The sequence below is a fragment of the Delphinus delphis genome, chromosome 19, assembly GCF_949987515.2.
Source record: "Delphinus delphis chromosome 19, mDelDel1.2, whole genome shotgun sequence".
NCBI classification, from domain to species: Eukaryota; Metazoa; Chordata; class Mammalia; order Artiodactyla; family Delphinidae; genus Delphinus; species Delphinus delphis.
The window spans coordinates 15,937,236-15,957,173 of NC_082701.1; the positions used below are offsets into that span (position 1 = coordinate 15,937,236).

The 19,938-nt window shown below is 57.0% G+C and overlaps 1 protein-coding gene across 1 annotated transcript in view; it reads right to left on the reverse strand.

Annotated features, from left to right (window-relative positions):
• Positions 1–19,938, reverse strand: part of MRC2 (mannose receptor C-type 2) — a 54,640-nt gene that overhangs the window by 7,430 nt on the left and 27,272 nt on the right. The window contains exons 2-19 of the mRNA XM_059998661.1: positions 14,474–14,875; positions 13,591–13,764; positions 13,221–13,385; positions 12,943–13,056; positions 12,292–12,438; positions 9,431–9,619; positions 9,155–9,309; positions 7,928–8,035; positions 6,060–6,175; positions 5,019–5,167; positions 4,158–4,375; positions 3,312–3,454; positions 2,114–2,216; positions 1,708–1,846; positions 1,560–1,595; positions 1,140–1,300; positions 985–1,052; positions 169–269 (exon numbers count right to left, since the gene is read on the reverse strand). Coding sequence (XP_059854644.1) covers positions 169–269; positions 985–1,052; positions 1,140–1,300; positions 1,560–1,595; positions 1,708–1,846; positions 2,114–2,216; positions 3,312–3,454; positions 4,158–4,375; positions 5,019–5,167; positions 6,060–6,175; positions 7,928–8,035; positions 9,155–9,309; positions 9,431–9,619; positions 12,292–12,438; positions 12,943–13,056; positions 13,221–13,385; positions 13,591–13,764; positions 14,474–14,875 — 2,688 coding nt within the window. The remainder of the gene's footprint in view (positions 1–168; positions 270–984; positions 1,053–1,139; positions 1,301–1,559; positions 1,596–1,707; positions 1,847–2,113; positions 2,217–3,311; positions 3,455–4,157; positions 4,376–5,018; positions 5,168–6,059; positions 6,176–7,927; positions 8,036–9,154; positions 9,310–9,430; positions 9,620–12,291; positions 12,439–12,942; positions 13,057–13,220; positions 13,386–13,590; positions 13,765–14,473; positions 14,876–19,938) is intronic.

The following is a 19,938-nucleotide window of genomic DNA, read 5'->3' on the forward strand; positions in this document are numbered from 1 at the left end:
TGCTGGATCACAGGGACAGGCCCTCCCCTCTCTGGGTCTAGCCCTTCTTGGGTTGTGGGAACAGAGAATGAGAAGAGACCTAGGGCCCCTGCGCAGGCTCACCTCACTGCCCCCAACACCCACCCTCCCCTCAGCTTCTGCACCCTCTCTGCCCCATCTTGTGCTCACCTCGGCTGGCCATCATGTACACGCACTTCTTGTCCTTGCCTATGGGCCGAGGCTTGCCGGGTGCCCAGGAGATGAAGTTTATAACGGAACCATCTGTCCATCTGCAATGGCACCGAGCAGGGGTGACTCCAGCACTGGGCACCGTGCTCCCCTGTATGCAGCAATGAGGGGGCAGGGACCAGAGCCCAACACCAGGGGCTCAGTGGTCGTAGGCTGAGGAGTGGGGCTACTGAGCTCAGTGCAGCTAGAACCCAAGGACCTGGCGCCTCCAGGTAAGGGCCAGCCTTCCTGGGCATCCGTTTCTCTAACTAGAAAAGAAGTCTAAGGATCCCAGAGCAGGGGTCCAAGGGCAGCGCTACGCTCAGACACCCATGTGCTCCTGGGCCTTCCACGCCTCACACATGGTAGGTGGGCCGTGAATACACAGAGGCCCCTCCGGACCATCCTATGTTCTTGCCCATGTCCTGAGGCGACCTTATTCATGAGTGACCCCAGCATAATAATGAGCTGCCATTACTTACTGCCCGATAACGTGCTGGATGCCATGCTAAGGATTCACATACCTCATTTCTAATTCTCACAATGATCCTACCAGGCAGGCCTCGTTTCATTCTCAGGTGAGAAAACCGAGGCCCAGAAAGGTTAACTCACTTGCTCAAGGCCACATAGCCAGTGGAGGGCAGGGCTGGATTCAAATCCAATCTGTCTGTCTCTATATGCTGTGCCGCCTGCCTACCTCCAGCCTGGGTTGAGGCTCGCCATACACGCATGCGCCCCGCTGCCCATCCACACCCGCTGCCCCTCCAGGGCTCCCACCTGAAGCGCCCGTCGCTCTCTGAAGTATGCAGGCCGATCCACCAGTGCTGCTCTTGGCCCCGAGAAAACTAGGGGAAGCCGGGCAGGCAGGTGAGGGATGGCAGGCCCTTTCCCTGGCTCCCGGGCCTGCCCTCCCTGCTCGCTAGCCTGCCCACCTTCTGCAGGTTGTGCCCCAGGAAGTCCAGCTCCGCCTGGCTGTGCACGGAGACCAGCTCGGCCAGGAACCACGTGCATATGCGCTGCGCCTGCGCCCACGTGGAGTGGTGCTCGAAGAATTTATACTCCGCCTCCTGGAAACGCAGCCATTCCCGTCGGCCTGCGGGGGCGGAGGGGGCGTGGGGATGGAGGCCAGGCTGGGGCTGCCTGCCCGCCCAGCCCAAGGAGGACAAGGCGGGTCCAGGGCAGCCTAGGCAGGCGGGCCTGCGAGCCCATCCGACCTGGGCCAGTAGGGTGCCCCCATCACCTTTCCCTCGGCTCAAGCCCTTAAGCCCCTTCGTCCTGTCCCGGCCAGGCCCTGCCCGGGAGGTGACGCCCCTTCCCCCCTCCGGGCCGCCGTGGGGAGAGGGGTGCCTCACCTTGCGGGCTGCCGTCAGGCTCCCGCACGTCCGCGCCTATGGGGACAACAGGGACAGAGACGCTGCAGGGAAAGGTGCCCCTTCCCTGGACCCCCGCCCCCTCCGCCCTTCGTCCCATGCCCGCTCCGCCAGCGCCGCCCCACCCAACCTCGAGGGATCTTGCAGATCCAGTCCAATTGCGTCTCGCACTGCATGGCTACCCACTGCAGGGAGGCCAGGTCGAGCACTGCACAGCCCCGGATGTCGTCATCGTCGTGCCGGCTCCGGTCGAAATTGTGGTAAGAGAACTGATGAGGTCGGAAGGGGAGAGGGGTTTCAGGCACCAGGCGCAGGCTGCACCCACCCCCCCAGAACAGACCAACCAGAGACATGGCATAAGCTAGGAACCCCCAACCTGGGCTAGACGGTCCCCACCCCCTTTCCCTTACCTGCCAGCTCTGGCCAGAGGCGCTGCCTCTACTAAACCTCGCGCACCTCCAAAAGACCACGCCCACACCCAAACCTCGCCCTCCCAGGCTCCGCCCACCTGCCCCGCCTCCTCCAAGCCCCCTCACCCCTAGTCCATCGCTCCAGCGCCAGCTGTGCCCCGCTCCGGGGTCTCGACGGTTCAGGCCGATCCAGAACCAGTGCTGCTCGTGGATCTCGGGCTCTGACTCACTTTAGCACAACCCGGGGGTGAAGACAGAAGACATGGGGATGAGAGTTATAGGGGCCCCTTGCATTTGTGACCTGGGCAGTCCCAAGGACCTGGGGCCTCTCGAACTGGGCTTCACACTCACCGGGCAAAACACTGTTGGGGCCACCCTTAAAAAGCTCTCCCCAGAGAGAACTGGGCTAGCTGGGCCAGGCGCCACGCTCGCTGCGGGCAGGTGGCCTGGCTCCCTTCCCTTGCTTTCCTTTGGGTGGGGTTTGCCCTGCCAGCAAGATTGCAGGCTTTCACTTTAGGCAGCCGATGGGGACGGTGAATAGACCTGGGGCCGTGGAATCAGATACACCTGGATTCCGGTCGTGGGTCACCCAGGGACCAGCTCTGTGACCTTGGGTAAAAAAACCCAACCTCTCTAACAGCCCGCAAGGGATAATGTGTACTTAGGATTGAGAAGAGTCTTGAACGTGGATTAAATGTTTAGTGCAGTACCTGGTACATGGTGAGAAGCAACTGACACGAGCTATTATAATTACTAGTCAAATAATGTAATTGTGCTGTTTGCTGGGAGGAGATATCCCTGGAATTGAGGTGTCAGGAAGCCTGGATCCATTTGGATTTTTCCCAAGGCTAAGGGACTGTAGGGCTGTATGTCCCAGGAACCCACAGGACAGAGACAGGGATCTGGAGGGACCCCGCGGGCAGATGCTCACTTTTGTAGCCTTTCTATTCCTGTCTCTCAAAAAACGCTGTTTATTGAGAACGTGTGGGCTATTGTGGGATGGTGTAGGGTTGCAGGAGGGGGCGCTCACTTGGATCAGCCTGGAGGTTTTGCCATGGAGAAGGAGGGATGGTGAGGGCGGTTACTTGTGTAAAAGTCTGTGAGTCTCAGGGGGTGTTGCTGGCTCTGGTGAGCAACCCAGGGTCTCCGACTCCAGGGAGACCAGGGTTACTTGAGGGGGGGTCAGGATGGGCCTGGCATTAGTAGCAGATGCACAGGTCATTCCAAGCCCTGGAACCGACCGCCCTGGGGTCGCCTTAACCCTGCCCAGCAAACGCAAGAGCCCGACTCATGTGCATAGGGGCCACCGCCCCAGGCTCAGTACCCGAAGATCTTGTTGAGCATATTGGCCACAAAATGTTCCTCCTCATAGCTGGCCAGGCTCAGCAGCTGGGCCCCCAGCTCCTGGCAGGCCCTCTGGGCCTGGACCCAGCTCTTCTTGTCCTGCAGCCGCTCCGCGCTGAACACCTGCAGGAGCAGAGTCCAAGCTGTTCCCCAGCCCAGCTCCCCACGGGACACCTGCCCTCCCAGGACATGAGTGGGGAAGGGGGCTGGGGCCTCACTGGACAATCCTGCTCATCAGAGAGGGAGCCCCAGGGGAGGGGAACTGGCACAGACATCTCCCAGAGATGGTCCCCCTAACCAGCGGGGCAATCAGGGCTCTTATCCCAGCAGAGCCACAATTTGCTGTGGGCAAGTCCCTTCCCCTCCCTGGACTTCAGCTTCTTCCTGTAATTAAAAGACCCTGGACTACCTCAGTGGTTCCCAAACCCAGCAGGGTTTAAAAACACAGGTTACCAAGCCCCACTACAACCCACTTAATCCCAGTCTCCATAGTGACAGCCTGGAAGAGTTGTTTAACTCGGGCTCCCCAGGCAACTCTAGAGAGCGGCCAGCCTGGCCCCAACATTTGGGAACCTCCGCAACCGATGGTCTCTGGGGTTTCTTCAACTCCTCAAATATTTATTGAGCACCTACTATGCACCAGGCCTCAGATGCCACTGACAAAAGGGTTTCAACAGAAAGTACCTCTGTCTGTTGTCTGTAAGTTTCTCCAGGGCCCGCCTGCCTGGATCATGGCTGGGTCCCACTGGGGCCACCCACCCTGCCAGGGGTGCTGCCTCTTTGCTCTTGTTTCTCTCCCCCGACCCCAGGCCAACAGGCTGCCTACCTTATAGCAGTGCCGGAGTTTGGGGTCTGAGCCCCAGCCCTGGGGGCAGGCGCCGGTGAGGCTGGGTGTGGGGTCTGGTCCAGGCAGCTCAGGCGTCACTGGCGTGCCCAGGCTCTGCCGGCAGATGTAACGAGCCCGGAACGACGTGCAATTCTTCACCTCCCACAGCCCCATGGCGCTGCCCGTGGCCAGGGCCACGCAGCCCCCACGGCTGTACCCTGGAGGAGGGAGAAGGGAGACCCACATGCTGAAGAGGACTCACCAGTCCTCCCTCACATCCCCGAGGGGCACCATCACGGCCCTCGCACCAGGAATCAGCTTAGCCATCTCTGCAGGGACATGCTCTGTGGAGTCGGGGCCCAGTGGGGAGGAAGGAAATGGGGGCAGAGGCCTAGCTCTATGTTTGCTCCTGTGAGACCTTAGGCAACTTGCTTAACCTCTCTGAGCCTGTTTCATCATCTGCCTCATCAGGTTCTTGAAAAGGTTAAAAAAGACAAATTTAAAATGCTAACAGTAATAGCGAGCACCTGTATGCTCACTACTCTAAGGGCTTTACGTGTATTAACTCATTCAAGCCTCATGTCAACCCTGTGAGGAAAGTACCATTATCCCCATTGGACAGATGAGGAAACTGAGGCTCAAAGATGCACAGCTAATAAACTGCACAATCAGGATCTGAGCCGGGCAGTTTGGCTCCAGAGCCTGTCCTCCTATAACCACATCACCACACTGTACGAATGATCTGTTTCCCATGAAGCCCTGGGTCTCGGTCGTGGCAGGGCTGGTCCACCGCGGCCTCCTGGCTTCACCAAGGAAAGTCCAAGGAGGGGGCTGTGCGGGCGCTGTGGAGGAGGGGCTCACCGGGCTGGTCCCGGTTCCAGTGGGTGTACATGACCTCATCCCCGCTGAGCCAGCGGAAGGAGCCGGTGAAGTTGAGGTCCTGCAGGGCCGTCCAGAAATACTCGCCGTCCCAGTTGTAGATAAGGCTGCTGACAAAGGCCTGCTCGAACCTGCGGGAGAGAGGCTGGTCGAGGCAGGGAGCTCGCCCCCCACCACTCCCTGGGCTACAGGCCAGATGCCCTGCTCCAGGAGCCTGGGTGCTGCACCCAGTCAGAAACTTCCTCAGGGGGCTCCCTGGGTGGCGCAATAGTTAATAATCTGCCTGCCAACGCAGGGGACAAGGGTTCGCGCCCTGGTCGGGGAAGATCCCACATGCCGCAGAGCAACTCAGCCCGTGCGCTACAACTACGGAGCCTGCGTTCTACAGCCCGCGAGCCACAACTAGGGAAGCCCGCGAGCCACAACTACTGAAGCCCGCGTGCCTAGAGCCCGTGCTCCGCAACAAGAGAAGCCACTGCAATGAGAAGCCCGCCCACCGCAACAAAGAGTAGCCCCTGCTCGCTGCAACTAGAGAAAACCCGTGCACAGCAATGAAGACCCAATGCAGCCAAAAATAAATAAAATAAAATAAATTAATTTAAAAAAATTAAGAAATGCTTTAAAAAAGAAACTTGCTCAGGGAAGTGGGGACCCCTGGGGACCCTGCAGCTGACACACAGCCACCCAGGTCCCCTTCTACTGTCTTCACCTCCATGCCTTGCTGAGGAGAGAGATAATCAGACAGAGCCAAGGTCTCTTCGGGGCATCCAGCCCACACCTACGCCTGTTCCTGCCCCTGCCCAGGACCTGTCCCTGCCCCTGCCCCTGCCCAGGACCTGTCCCATGCTGGGGTCGCTTAATAAACAGGAGTCATTCTGGTGACAATATTAGAAAAAGGCCCTGGAGCCTGTTGAAGCTCAAAGGACTCGAGTCCCTCTGCACTGGATGGCAGGATGCTGCCCCCTTTGGAGGAGGGACCACATTAGGCCAGGACATAGGGGAGGGCTGGTCCCTCTCCTGTACCTGTTGGTGATGGTGACCAGCTGAGAGCCGTGGTCGGTGCACAGGCGCCGGGCCTCACTGTAGGTCACCTGGTCCTCTCCCAGCCAGTAGCAGGATGGGCTGTGCCACGTCCAACCCTGGCTCAAGAGAGTGGGCAGAAAAGGGGTGTCTGGGGGGAGGACTCTCCTTTCTCACCCATAAATCCTGGGGTGCAGGTGCTATCAGTGGCACCACTGAATTTTCTGCAGGCTTGGGCACAGAACAGAGGGGACTGGTTTGACACCAGAGCCGGCTCTTCCTGTGCTGTGTTCTGCACCTTGTCACTCCACGCTCCCCTCCCTACCGTTACCCACAACTGCCAGGCCCGGGGCGTAAGCATGGCCCACGGGTGGCTGACTGGGAGACAGCCAGTCACCCGGCCTGTGGCCTGGCCACGAAAGATGAATGGCCCACCGGGTTCCTCGCTTGGGTGTTTGAACCAAGAGATGCAGTGGGAAAACTGCCAGTTGGCTGGGAACCCAGAGCCAGAAAGCTGGGAGAGCTGCCAGGATGTGGAGGGGGCTGGGCAATCCTCGGGGGCCTGGAAAAGCTGGAGGACACGGAGGATGCGCCTGGCCCGCGAGCAGGCGGGACAGACCCTCGGCGAGGGGCAGCAAAGCTGCGGAAGAGCGACCACCCCTCCTACATGGCTGGCTCGTTACCCCCCTCCCCGTGAGGCCGGGGAGGCTTCACCCCCCCGACCCCTTGTCCCCTGGGCCACCTGAGGGCCTCTCTGCTCTTGCCTTGCAGGTGAGGACCTGAGGCTCAGAAGTACGTGGCTCGATTTTGTACAGACAGTGCAGGCAGAGCCCAGACCGGAACCCACACCACAGAGGTTGTGTCTGTCCCTGCCACAGCCCTGTTCCTCCTAAGATGACACCAGGTGCCTGCCAGGGCCTTTGCCTCCAGGAAGCCTTCAAGTGGGATCCCTGGGGGTGGGGGCTGGAGCTTGGGAGAGAGAGCAAGGCAGCCCCCAGGGCAGGAACCAGCGCAGAGGAGAAAGTGGCGTGTGTGTGTGTGTGTGTGTGTGTGTGTGTGTGTGTGTATGTGTACATGTGCATGTATTTGTGTGTGTACGTACATACGTGTGTGTTATGTGTGTGTTTATGTGTATGTGTATATTGTGCATGTCTACGTGCGTATGTGTGTACGTGAGCGGGGCCTCTGCAGATGGAGCCGCCAGGGGCCAAAACACAACCAAGTGGGCTTGAAGAGCAGCCTCCCCACGTGTGTCCACACTGCTCACACCCCTGCTCCTCTGGGGGCGGCGAGGGGTGGGGCGGGCGGGCGGCTGGAGGAGGGAAACAGATCCATCACCCACCCTCACCCTCTTTCATACCTCCGCCCCCCCCACTGATTCATTCCCCCCATTCAGTCCTAATCCCTTCCCTCCCTGGGGCGAGAGCCCAGGGGCGGAGACACCGCATGGCCCCGTTCCTCCTGAGGAGACAGACAAGCACACGCTATGCCAGCAAGTGAGGCGGGAAGATGGGGCCGGGGTGCACAGAGGGCCAGGGTCTCCCCAGCAGCCTCCACTCAGGGGATACTGAACCAGACGGGGGGGCCCGGGGGGGCCCGCCCACCACCACCTCCGGGTTCTCCGTGGCTTTCCATGGAGGGGGGCTCAGGGCTAGGGGTGGCGGGGGAGCTCTGCTTCTTCCCAACAGCTTCTCCCCCCCACCCCACCTCACCCAACATCGCTCCTGGAACGGAGCAGGTTGGAGAGCGGAGGAGGGGGCATGCCGAGGAAGGGACGATGCCATGGGAGGCTGCGGGCTTCCACCTGCCCTCCTGCCCCTGGGAGCCCCTCTGGTTGGCCTCACCCGGGGCAGCTCCAGAAGCACCCTCACCTTCCGGCAGCCATGGTCCTCCTCAGCGGCCCCCTGGCTCAGCTGGCCTGCCTTCTTGCAGATGGATGGCAGGGACTGGTTACAGGGACTGTCATTCCAGCGACCTTCCTAGGGACACAGGGTAAGGGGGAGTCTCAATCTATCTCCTCCAAATCTCCCAAACCCCTTCAGTGAACCTGGTTTCCAGACCTGGCCGTGCCTCTGACTTGCTGTGTGATTCTGAGCAAGAAGCTTGACCTCTCTGTGCTCTAGGCTGGAAAATGGGGGAAGCAGGATTAGTGCTACAAGCCTCACAGGGCTGATGAGAGCACACAGAGTTGATGCGCAAATGCCTCGAAACTTTGACAAGCACTGTCTAAATGGAAAAAGGTGCTCTCTTAAATTACTTACAGCTCATTTCATAAACATGAAGGACAAGCTGGCTAAGACTGTTAGCAGGACAGACAAATGAGATTCCCAGGTCGGCAAGGCGTCCAGCCAGTGCCTGCAGATCCAGGGCGAGCAGGGGCCGTGTGCCCAGACCCTCACCTCAGCTGACGGAGCTGAAGAGGAACTTAGTCCTCGGCCCCTCCTAACTGCCTTAGCTCTCCTGTGTCCAGGGCACCCAGCCAGCAGTTTCTGTCTGCCTTGAGCTGCATCTGGAGGGCAGAGGTGTTAATATGTCCCAGCCCCCAGGAGAATGCCTGGCACATAGCAGATGCTCAATAAATAATTGTTCATAAATTTTTAAATAGCATCCTCTAAGCCAGACGTCTCCACAGTCGCTGGCACTGTTGGCTGTATCTCACGGCAGAATGTCCTGTCTCTGGAGTAAGTAGTCTGTCCCTACAGCTTTGTCCATTCTTTAAGGGCCAGACTTATCTCTGCTTGAAGCCCTGGATCAATTCCTTCATCCACCCACACTGTCTGAGCCAAAGCTATGGCAAACAGTCACAGCTCCATCATTTCTTGAGGGGGCAGGACCCTGGGCTGGGTAGGGCTGGCACCGAGCAGTCCTGCCTGCAGAGCATGTCCACATAATGTGAGTTCTGACGCCACCTGCAGGCGGGGAAGTGCAGCTGGCAAGAGACCAAGATGGCACCAGGCACCGTCCTAAGGCTTCACAAGAACTCACTCCTTTAATCCTCCCAGTGACCCTCTGAGGTTGGCACCATTAGAGTTCCCCTGACAGATGAGGAAACTGAGGCTAGGTCTGGGGGCCCCGTGACAGGGAGAGGGGCTTCTCACCGGCCCCCAGATGGTGACACAGTCCTCCAGGCTGTCCCGGAAGTTGTTGGGCTCAAAAGGATGCCAGTGGGTGAAGCTCACGAGGCTCCCGTCAGACCACTCAAAATTCATCTGCAGTTTCAGATCGTTGAGACCGATCCACAGCTCCTCCACCTCTGGGGTGCGGCCAGGGAGAGGGGACACGGGGAGGTCAGCCTCCGGCACCAGCAGGGGAGGGAGGGACCGCCCCTGGGCCTCCGGGCGGATGGGACGGGCGCGGGGGACGCGGCCCCTCACCCTGCTTGATCTGCTTGGTGATGAACTCCAGCTCCGCCACGCTGTGGATGCTGAGCAGGTCGCCCCCGCCCCGCAGACACATCTTCTTGGACTCCTGCCAGCTGCGCTTCTCAGCCTGCAGGCGGTAGCAGTGGCCCTGGAAGGGCTGCCAGCTGGGCTCGCACTCCACCTTCACGTTGGCCCACACGTCTGCGGACACCAGAGAGGCCGCTGCTCAGGGACCGAGCTGCCCAGCCCGGGAACCGACCCACTGGGTGTCAACACAGGCAGGGGCCTGGAAGTCACCCCCTCCCCAAACCTGTCACAGATCCGCCCTTCCCACGAGGACAGGTCTGAATACCGAATGATGCTGGAAAGACAAAACTCCCAGGGTGGCTGAAGCCCCGGGAGGTGGTGGCAGATTCCACCCAAGACAGGACAGCCCCCCCAAGCTGGGGCTCTCACGGAGAGACAGATGGGGATTCGGGACAGACCAGCCCCAGGAGCCTCAGTTTCCTCCTCTGTAAATGGGGTTTCCTGCTGTAAGATTACAACTTAGCGCGTGTCCACCTCACTTAATAAATGACACAGCCGTCACTGTCTCAAAGAGCATCTACGGAGTGTGGCTCCATTAGTCCGGGATGAAGGGGGTGGGGACACGGGGCCTCCCAGGTCAGCCGCTCGTGAACTCACCGCTGCCTGACGGGCGTCCCCTGGCTGGGGTTTTTACTCTTGATCCTCCCCCCACCCCCACCCCCAGCTCCTCTCCCTGAACCCTAGAGCTGAGAAACCAACCGGCCTTAGGCCCTTCCTCACTCCCATTTCCATGCATTTCAAGATCGCCCTCTAGGGATCAGGGTCCGCAGGCACCTGATGCAAACAAGCTCTCACTTGGGTCTTGGCAAGAGAAAACAAGACTTTACCAAACCACCCACAACATCAGGCTTGGACAGGATTCTGCTGGCTGGGCAAGAAAGCATGTACCCACTTGAAGCATCGCCCCACTGGGATCCACTCCATCCTGGGAGATGCTCCAGGGTCCAGCCATACTGTCTCTTGGAGACCTGGCAGAGTGGGGAAGGGCTGAGGGCCTGAGCAGCCTCCCTCCTTGGCTCAAGACCTATCGATCATCTCTCGTCAGCCGCTGAGCTAAGACCCAAGGCTGCCTCCTTGGACACAAGAGTTTAGTGGGTGTGCAGACCCAAGGGCTGTAGGAAGAAGGGAGTTTAGGAAATGAGGACGCTTTGGGGGCATGACGGCGCCTGCCTCTAAAATGACACGCTTTGAGTGATGAGTCCCGGGAGGCAGAACCACCCAAGAAACTGCCTAGAAAATACACCTCGTGCAGAGAGATGTGGGCCAGGATGAAAGAGGAAATCCACGGCTAGAGACATACCTGCAGGTCCGTGAGGCCCCAGAGGAGAACCCCCCACAGCAGCCACTCTGGGCAGATCCAGGGGACAGAGGACTTGGTGAGGGGCCAGTCCCGATGGGGGCCACAGAGAGGCCTGCCCACACTGGCCCTGTGGCCCTCCTTTCAGAAAGGGAAGCCCTGGAACTGGTGCCTGCCCCAGGCTCCCCCTGAGCTGGAGGTGAGGCGCCCTAGATGTGGGTGCCAATGTTTGAAACCTTTGCTCCTGACCCCCGAGGGGGTGAGGACAGACAGTGGTGGCTAGTGACCCTGAATCAGCCTTTGGCAACACTTCAACGGTCAGAAGCAGAAGTTTTGCTCTGTAAGCTCTTACTATCTGTTTTGTGGATTTTTTTCTGGTTTTGCTGTATTTTCCGTGTACAAATCCCGTCTTCACCCCATGGCTACTGGACTCCTGCAGTAGCCCCTCCAACCTAAGGAGACGCTCCTTTAAGCCAGGCCAGGTCTCCAGCCTTAAAGCAACCCCGCAATGGGGTTGAGTTTATCCTCAATTTGCACCTCTGAGACTAAGCTGCGGACCCAAGGCCACACCCCAAAGCGGGTGCCGGCCTCTAGAGCTATCTCGGTGAATCACAAATGTGGACCAGACACTCCCTGCCTTAAAAGTCTGCAAAGGCTCCCACAGCCTACCCGGCCCCACCCAGATTTCACCCAGAAGCCAAGATCCTTCAGGAACTGGCTGCAACCTGCCTTTCTGAACCGTCTTGTTCCCCTGCCCTCTAATCCAGTACTTTTCAAACTGTACCTGCACATGAATCGCCTAAGCATCTTGGGAAATGCAGGTTCTAATTCAATTAATTGGTGGGGGGGGTGCACCTGAGATTCTACATTTATAACAAGCATTTATAACATCACCTGGGAAGGTGACGCTGTGCTGCTGGACGGCGGACCACACTTTAAGTGGTTAGCGCCTGTACTCTAACCCTTAGTTAGGGAGCGATACTCCCCATCCTTAAAGCTGCCGTGAACTTCCAGGCCACCGTGCCTTTGCACCTGCAGTCCCCTCTGCCAGGAATGCCCTTCCCTCACACCTCTTTATGCCTTTTTAAACTTACGCTCAACTTGAAAGGCCCAAATCCAATGTCACTTCCAGGAAGCCTTCCTTAAGTCTCTGGAGCTTAATCAATTTCTTCTCTAGGCCCCTCTGATATTTATTATACATGTGTTTCATAATAGCACATAACTCAGGATATTGCAATTGAATGTTAAGGTGTCTGTCTACTCCAGCAGGCTGTGACCACCACGAGGACACGGTGAGTCCCGAGGCATTGAACACTGTGCTCAACGAACGTTCCCGGAACGAATTAATGGCACATTTCAGTTTGTTCAGACTTCAGCTGAACCATTCAAAAGAATAGCGAGGATCAGAGACCCCAGTGCTGGGAGGCTGAGCCGCCGGCGGCTGCGGCCCTGACGAGCCCCACCCACGCCCCGCGGCTGCCAGGCTCACCGGGAGGCGGGGGCTCGGCGGCCGTGGCATTGGGCTTCTTCTTGCAGACGTAGGGCAGCGCGATGCTGCAGTCGCGGTTCTGCCAGCCGCCCGACGACTCCGTGCGGATCACTCCGCAATTCTCCTCGCTCGGGTTGTCCGGCTGATCTGTGGGGAGGGCAGGGCGCCAGCGCCCCAGGCGAGAGAAACTCACCTCCTGGCCCGGGAGCCCTACCCCGAACCTCGTGGTCCCTCGGGAGACCTGAGCCCGCTCAGATGCCCAGCGCCCCGCTTCGGCCCTCCTGCTGCCTAACCTGGGCCCACGTGGTCCTGGTGCCTCTGCGCGGCAACCCGTTCCAGCCCCGCCCGCCCGCCCGCCCGCCCTGGCCAGGCTGCTGGCGCGCTCGGTGCCCCGGTGCCCGCGGCTGAAGGGGTGCGTGGAGAATAAGATCCAGTCCCCTCCCAGGCCCTGTGTCCCGAGGAAGGGGCATCGGTTCCTAATTCGGACAACACACGCCATGGACCAGTGGCGCCCGGTCTAGAAGGGAGTGGGAATCTGCCCCCACCCTCACTGCTCTCCTGGAGCAGGGTACCAGCGAAGGAGCAAATAAGAGACCAAGTGCCTGTGCGGAGGTCCCCTGGCCTCCCTGCGCCCCAAACCCCGCGCCTCACCACTCTCCCAGTTGAGGTACTTGAGAGGCGAGTTGTCCGACCACTGCCAGCCTCCGCTGGTGTCCAGGTCGTTAAGGCCAATCCACAGTGTGGAGCTATAGCCAGTGAGCAGCCCTGACAGCAAGAAAGCGACAGTGAGGAAGGGGTCGCCCCATCCCTGGCCCTCCACCCTCTGCCCCACCACCAGCATCCCTACCCCCACCAGCAGAAAGGCCTCAGGGCCCTCCAAAGGCGGGGCAGGTCTCAGGCGCCTGCCCCCCGCCCTGCCCCAGCCTCACCATTGATGTAGGTCTGCTCGTGGATCTCCGTGATGCTCAGCAGATCCGCCCCCTGTTGCTCACAGCTGGCCCAGGCCTCCCTCCAGGACAGCGTGGACTGGAAGTTAAACTGATAGCAGCTGTCCGTCAGCTGGTCCTTGTCCCAGAAGGTCTCACAGTCGTTACCTGCCACCACGATAGCCGAGTGTGGGTCCCTCCCCAGCCCTGTCCTGCAGGGCCCACAGGGGGTCCCTCCAGGAGTGCAGTGACTCCACACAGGCTGCCCCGTGCTGCGAGGAGAGGCCACTTCCCACTCTGCCCCGCAAGTTCTGCCACCCGCTCGCGCCCCCCAGGGCCAGCCTCCCGCCAGCCCCGCCCGCTCCACTCTCACTCTTGATGGGGCAGAAGCCCCAGCGCTCGTCCTTGCCGTAGTCCTGGGTGGTGGCGCACCACAGGTGCCCGTCCTCGCGGCCTGTGCTGGTGCAGCCGTGGAACCACTGGTTGTCATACTTGAAGGGGATGGTGCACGGCTTCCCGTGGGAGTTGCCCTGGATGGTGTAGACCTCTGCAGGAGAGGGGAGCCAAGACCTTGGCACCTGCACCCCAGAGGCTGCCTATCCCTCAGACAAAAACCCCCTATAACCCTGGGAGCCGGGGTGGGCAGGGGTCAGCAGAGAGTGGGAGGGGCAGTGGCACCAGACTGTGGCTTTAACGCTCCCTCTGCCGTCAGGTCAGCCCAGGAGCCTGGGAGAGGGCCTACTGCTCATCCTGTAGGGCTGGGAAGGGGGCCCCGCAGTGCCCCTTAATGCCTGTCCAAAATCCAGCTGGCCCTCACGCCAAATTCTACCTTGGAACTCCCAGGAAAGGACCCTTAGGATGAAGCTGCCCACCAGGAAAGGCCCCTCTCACTGGGTGACTCTGGTTCCTGTTCACCCCTGCAAAATGGGGATCAAGACCCCTGTGGAGGATTACCCTGGGGTCTCCCCTGAAGAGTGGGCCTGGGGGAAGGGATTTCTCATTTGATTTTACGTTATACACTGTTGTACTGTCTGAGGTCTTTACAAGAGTGTATTAACTTCGTAATTTTTAAAAAAGCAAATTATAGGCTTTGAAGTTCATTTTCTCAATTATTCCAAAATGCTTCCCACTGCAATGAAAGAGGTGCCTGCCAGAGGTCTGCGGAGGCCAAGGTTTTGTCACCCCGGCATCTGCCCTTGTGGCTCTAGGCCCCGGACACGAGGAGCCCCAGCCCTGCCCTGCCAGCAGCCTCTCACCATAGTAGGGCCGAGCACACAGATCCTCATCGCTGCCATAGATGCGCCACTGGCCGCTGCGGGTCTGGTCGCCGCGCTCAGGGGTGCCGGCCTTGGACGTGTTGCTGGAACGGCCCCCCAGGAGCAGGGACAGCTGGTCACCCAGTGTGCGACAGTGCCAGCGAAGATTCAGTGCCTCCCGGTCACACTCGTACATGCCCAGGGAGGCGGTGGTGTTGGTGCCCGGCCAGCCTGTGCCCAGGCACTGCATGGTGCCCAGGTTGAAGAGCCGGTTTCGGGAGACCCACTTCCAGCGCTGGGCAGGAAGGCTGGCATTGCAGGCTGGGGAGACTCGGACTTGCCCACCTTGGGTCTCCAGGCAGCCCTGCAGTCCATGGCTGAAGATGAGGAAGACGTTGGGTTCTGGAAGGGAAGGCAGGACACGAGGCCATCACAGGGGTCTCCTGGCCGCCCTTGACGGCCAGGCCGCCTGCAGACACTGACCATGATCCTGGTGCTGGGCTGTGAGCCTTCTCTCGTATGATAAATCACTCAGTCTTCACTACTGGCCCTTTGGGTGTTGGCAAGAGGCACTGCTGTCCCCCTGTGCCCAGTCAAGGCAGAGCCTAGGCGACCAGCCTCTGTTCTAGCCCCATGCCACCTGAAGGTAGGACTCAGCCTTCCATCCCACCCCCCTAAAGCAAACCCAACTCCATACGGCAAGTTGGGAACTGTTGACTTTTCTGAAGATCTTATGAGGACGGTGAAGGTGTTCACATCACACACCACGCTGCAACCTTTATCCCAACCTCTGTTACGTAGCGCTGTTTTTCCGCCAGAGTTCTCCAGCCTGGAGTCGCTTTGTCTCACTCTCCCCTCCTGCTCCTCAGATGCAGCGGCTCCATCTTCTCCTCTCATTTAGAATCTTCCCAAACCACTCACCACACCCGCCCCCAGCAAAACCCAACCATTCATGTCCCATAACCATCTCACTCCTTAGATTTTAGACAGAGCTTAGCTCTCTGGCTTCCCCAATCCTGCATCTTCTCACCCATCACCTCACTGAGCAGACACTCTATGAAAGACATTGAAATCCAACCTGCCCCCTGCCCACCTACTTTACAGATGAAGAAATCAAGATTTAAATTTAGAGGAGGTAGATCAATGGTTGCCTGGGGCTGGGTTGGGGTGATGGGAATGGGGAGTGACTGGGGAAAGGTACAGCGTTTCTTTGGGGGGTGATGAAAATGTGCTAAAATTAGATTGTCATGATAGTTGCACAATTCTGTGAACATACTAAAACCCCATTAAAGGCACATTTTAAATGGGTGAGTTTTACAATATGTGAATTGTATCTCAAAAGCTGTGATTATACCTTAAAGTGTTTGAGAGAGAGAAAGGACGAAACTGACGTGAGTTTGAGCTGTGAAGCGACCCACTCATGGTACCAAACAGCCAGTAAGCGAACCCAGGTCTCTGTGACACCCACGTTTCACCACCTCCTTCTTGTTCCTTAGCTGCCACTTAGTACACGACATACACATGCAGCACATCTCAGTCTCCAGAGCACGTCTGCATCCACTGGCCCTTCAGGATTATTTTCATGCCTTGAAAGCATGAGTCTGACTGCTAGGGTTCAAATCTCTGCTCTGCCACTCAATGTGGGAGTTGGGCACGCGGCTTGGTTTCCTCATCGTGAGACTACTGTAAACGTTAAATGAGATAAGACATGTAAAGTGCTTGGAACGGGGTCTAGCGCACAGTAAGAGCACCATAAATGTTGATGATGATGATGATTCCGTATTATAGGCGAAGTATTTGACTAGGGGTAGTAGAACAATTTGACCAGAGTCACAAGGCTGAAATTTGGCCCCAGTCTTCTGAGTCCAAGCCCCAGACCTTTCTGTTCCACCATGCTGGCCTTGGCATTCCTCTGTAAGTCATTCTTCATGGCCAGGCAGCATGATCTTTTAAAGATGTAAATAAGTTGTAAAAAAATTTTTTTTAAATAATATTGGAGTGTTGAAGGTCATAAAGAAAACAGCGATAACTTCAATAACATAATAAGTTTTTCATGGCATGAAAAATGCCATAAAAAATCAAAATTCAAGTGACAAAAATATGTGTAACTTACTAGAGGCAAATAGTTTATTGCCTAAAATGAAAAGAGCTTTTATAAAAAATACAATAAATTATGAGTAAAATGGCACCAAGATAGTAGAAAATGAATAAAAGATATGTATACACAGCTAAAAAAAAAAAAGAAGAAATGCAATTGGTTCTTAAATATTTGAAATGACAGCCTCTCTCACAGTAAAAGAAAAGCAATATAAGTCAGATTAGTCTCTCTCCTGCCTTCAAAGGCAATTCATCATTCTGCAAATAAAATTCATACTACTTACTATGAGCCACGAGACCCTACATGTTCTGGTCCTGCCTACCAGTCTGATCTCATATGATACTACTGTCCCTTGCTCAAGTCAAGGACCTCCTGGTCCCTTCTTGAACAGGCCTCTTTCCTGCCTCAGGGCCTTTGCACTGCTCCCTCTGCCTGGCATTTCACATTTCAAAAAAAGTCACATCCTTAGAGAGGCCCTCCCTGATCTCCCAATCTAAAGTGGTAACCACAGTTATTCTCTAGCATAATTCTCTTCACAGCATTTATTGTTATCTGGTATTTTTTCCAACATCCGGGTTATCTGTGAGTCTGGGCCTACCGACTATTTTTTCTGTTGATTATGCGTCACTTTTTCCTGCTGCCTGCATGTCTAGTAATTTTTATTACATACTGGATATAGTGGATAATGTTACAAGGAGTCTGGAGGTTTTTTTGGCGTATTGGACTTGTAGATGACATGTTACAGGGAGACTGGACTTTTTATCTTCCTAAGAAGAATGTTGAGTTTTGTTGTGGCAGGCAGTTAAGTCACTGGTGGATCATCTCGATCCCGGAGAAGCTTTGGTTTTAAGTTTTGCTAGGGTGGGGTTGTTTGCGTTTTTCTGTTCAGTCTTAAGGTGTGGCCCTTAGCCTTGGGTTTAATCCTAGATGAGGCCTTCTAGAGTTTTCAAAGAAAACCTTAGGCAATTACTCAGCTCCTCTAACTTGGTGGAACTTGAATTCCAAACTCTTGTTTCCCCAGCACCAGGCAGCAACTGCAATCTCTTCCTCCAGCTGCTGTTTCTCGCTGGGCTCCTTAAAGCTTCACTCTGCCCACGCACAGTTTACAAGCTGCCAATGATTTGAGGAGAACTTGTAGGAGGACGTCTCCTGCCTTTCCAGGATTTTCCCTCTTGATTTTTAGCTCTTCTGGTAGCCCCACACTCTGACCGGTAAAGATGTTTGAGCTCCTCAGCCTGGGCAGGGCTCTCAGGAGGAACAGCTGCTGAAGTGAACCGCTCGCTCAGCAGCCTCTTCTCTTTCAAGGACTGTTTCCTCCCCAGCATCTGTCTGGTTTTGATTGCTCTCAAACCACTGTATTTTATATTTTGTCCTTAGTCGATAAGGACTCTTGGCCAGAGAATTAGACTAATACAAGCTAACCTGCCATTTCCAGAACCAGAGCTCATGATCTGACGTGGTTTTGTTTATTTTCTGTCTCCCCTCTTGTTCAGAAGCTTCCAAGGACTTCATCTTCACACTATATTCCCCAGTACCTATAACTCTGCCCAACATACGGTAATACTTAATATAATAACGAATGAATGAATGAATTTCATGCCTAAATAACAATCACAACCAACCCGTCTAACTTTCTGCTCCTTGTCCCGGCTGCCAAATCCATTTTCCTAAAACAGAGCGCCCACATCTCCTGCCGCCGCGTGTTTGAAACTCCGCAGTGGGAAGGCCAGTGGGGAGGGACACCCGGTCACTCTATTCTCTGACAACACCAGGATGGGGGTCCTCTCGGGGCAAGACACGGGTGACTTCCTAAAGGACCAACGAGGGCGACTGCCACAGCTAATCCTCCCCCGCTGCCCTCACCCCAACCCTCCCTTCCGGCCCCCCTCCAGGAACCATAAACTGGCCCAGGACTTGATCCAGGCCTGTCTGAGCCTTTGATTGGATCGGGCATTTGATTCTCAGAAACTCCACTCCAGCGAGGAGAGTCAGTAATAACAGAAAGTGGCCCTTGGCAGGCGGTAGGGAGAGGGCGTGGGACCGGAAAAGGGAGAAAGTAGTGCTTGCTTTTATAGGCGCTCTTGGAGATGGGTGGGGCTGGACATGCAGCTCAGAACGTCACAGGAGCCCACGGCAGCCCAGGGGGACAGTAGCTCCCCCTTCTTCCTGACCAGAAAACCCACGCATGGTCTACATCAAGTCGTAACAAATGGCAAATGCAGGGTCTGAAAGAGGCCCGTGGGGTCGGGAGACGCCACCTTCTCACCTCTCGGCAGATGAGGAAACCGAGGCCCAGAGGGCAAGAGAGCAGGACGCCCAATCGCAGTACCTTTCAAGGCCTCCGTTTCCTCCTCTGTCACATGGATCACTGCGCAAGTCCCCTCCTCACTCAGCTGTCCTAGGTTCTGGGTTCAAATCCACATATCTATACCTGGAGCGCCCGCTATGTGCACGGTATGTCCCAGGCAACGCGGGGAACACGAGGAAACACACAGCACCATCCTAGTTAGAGGACAGTGGGTTTGGACGCAGCAGGACATGAGGGCAAGCGAGCCCTTCAAGTCCAGGTGTCTGGAGGTGGCGGAGAGAGCTGAGTCTTCAGAGTCTGAAGTCACTGAGGATCCGCAGGGGGCAGAGGGTGAGGAATGCGGGTCACAGAAGTGCCTTGGCGGCAGCGGTGGCAGCAAATGAGAAAAGGATAAGGAACTTGGGAGCGGCGGGGAGGCTGAGGCCAATTCTCAGCGGTGGAACCCAGGGGCTTTGCTAAGCAGGGGGCTGCGGGACTCTAGGGAGAGCATTTTCCGCTCAGAGTCGAGGGGCGGGAGGAAGGAAGCTGTTTCTCCAGCGGCCAATGGAAGCAGAGATGAAGCCCAGCCTTGGCCGAGCTGGAAACGCTCAGGCGAGAGGCAAGGGAACCAGGCATTTTGAGAACTGCCTCTGTGTGCTTCGCATGCACGGTCTCCGCGGGCACACGGGAAGCGGCAGAGGGAGCGCAAAGCGCGGAGGCCTGATGCCCCCCACCTCCCAGGAAGGTCCCCTCCAGCCTCACCCAGCCCCCTAGCCTCGCTCCACTCACTTGGGGAGCCTCAGGTGGCAATGCAGGGAGTGGGAGTGGCCCCCACTAGGACCTCGGTAGGGTCCTCAGCAAGGACAAAGATGACCCCTTGTATCTGGATGGCAACCACACCGACACCACAACACCAGGCACCCAGTTGTGGGCCACGATGCCCTTGTTCAGGGAGTGAATGAATGAATGAGGCCAGGGAGGGAACTGTGCATCGAAAACCAACTGCACGTCATTCATTCATTTGTTCAACAAATATTCCCTGAGATTCTCACAGGTGGCGGCAGGGTGCCAGGCACAGAG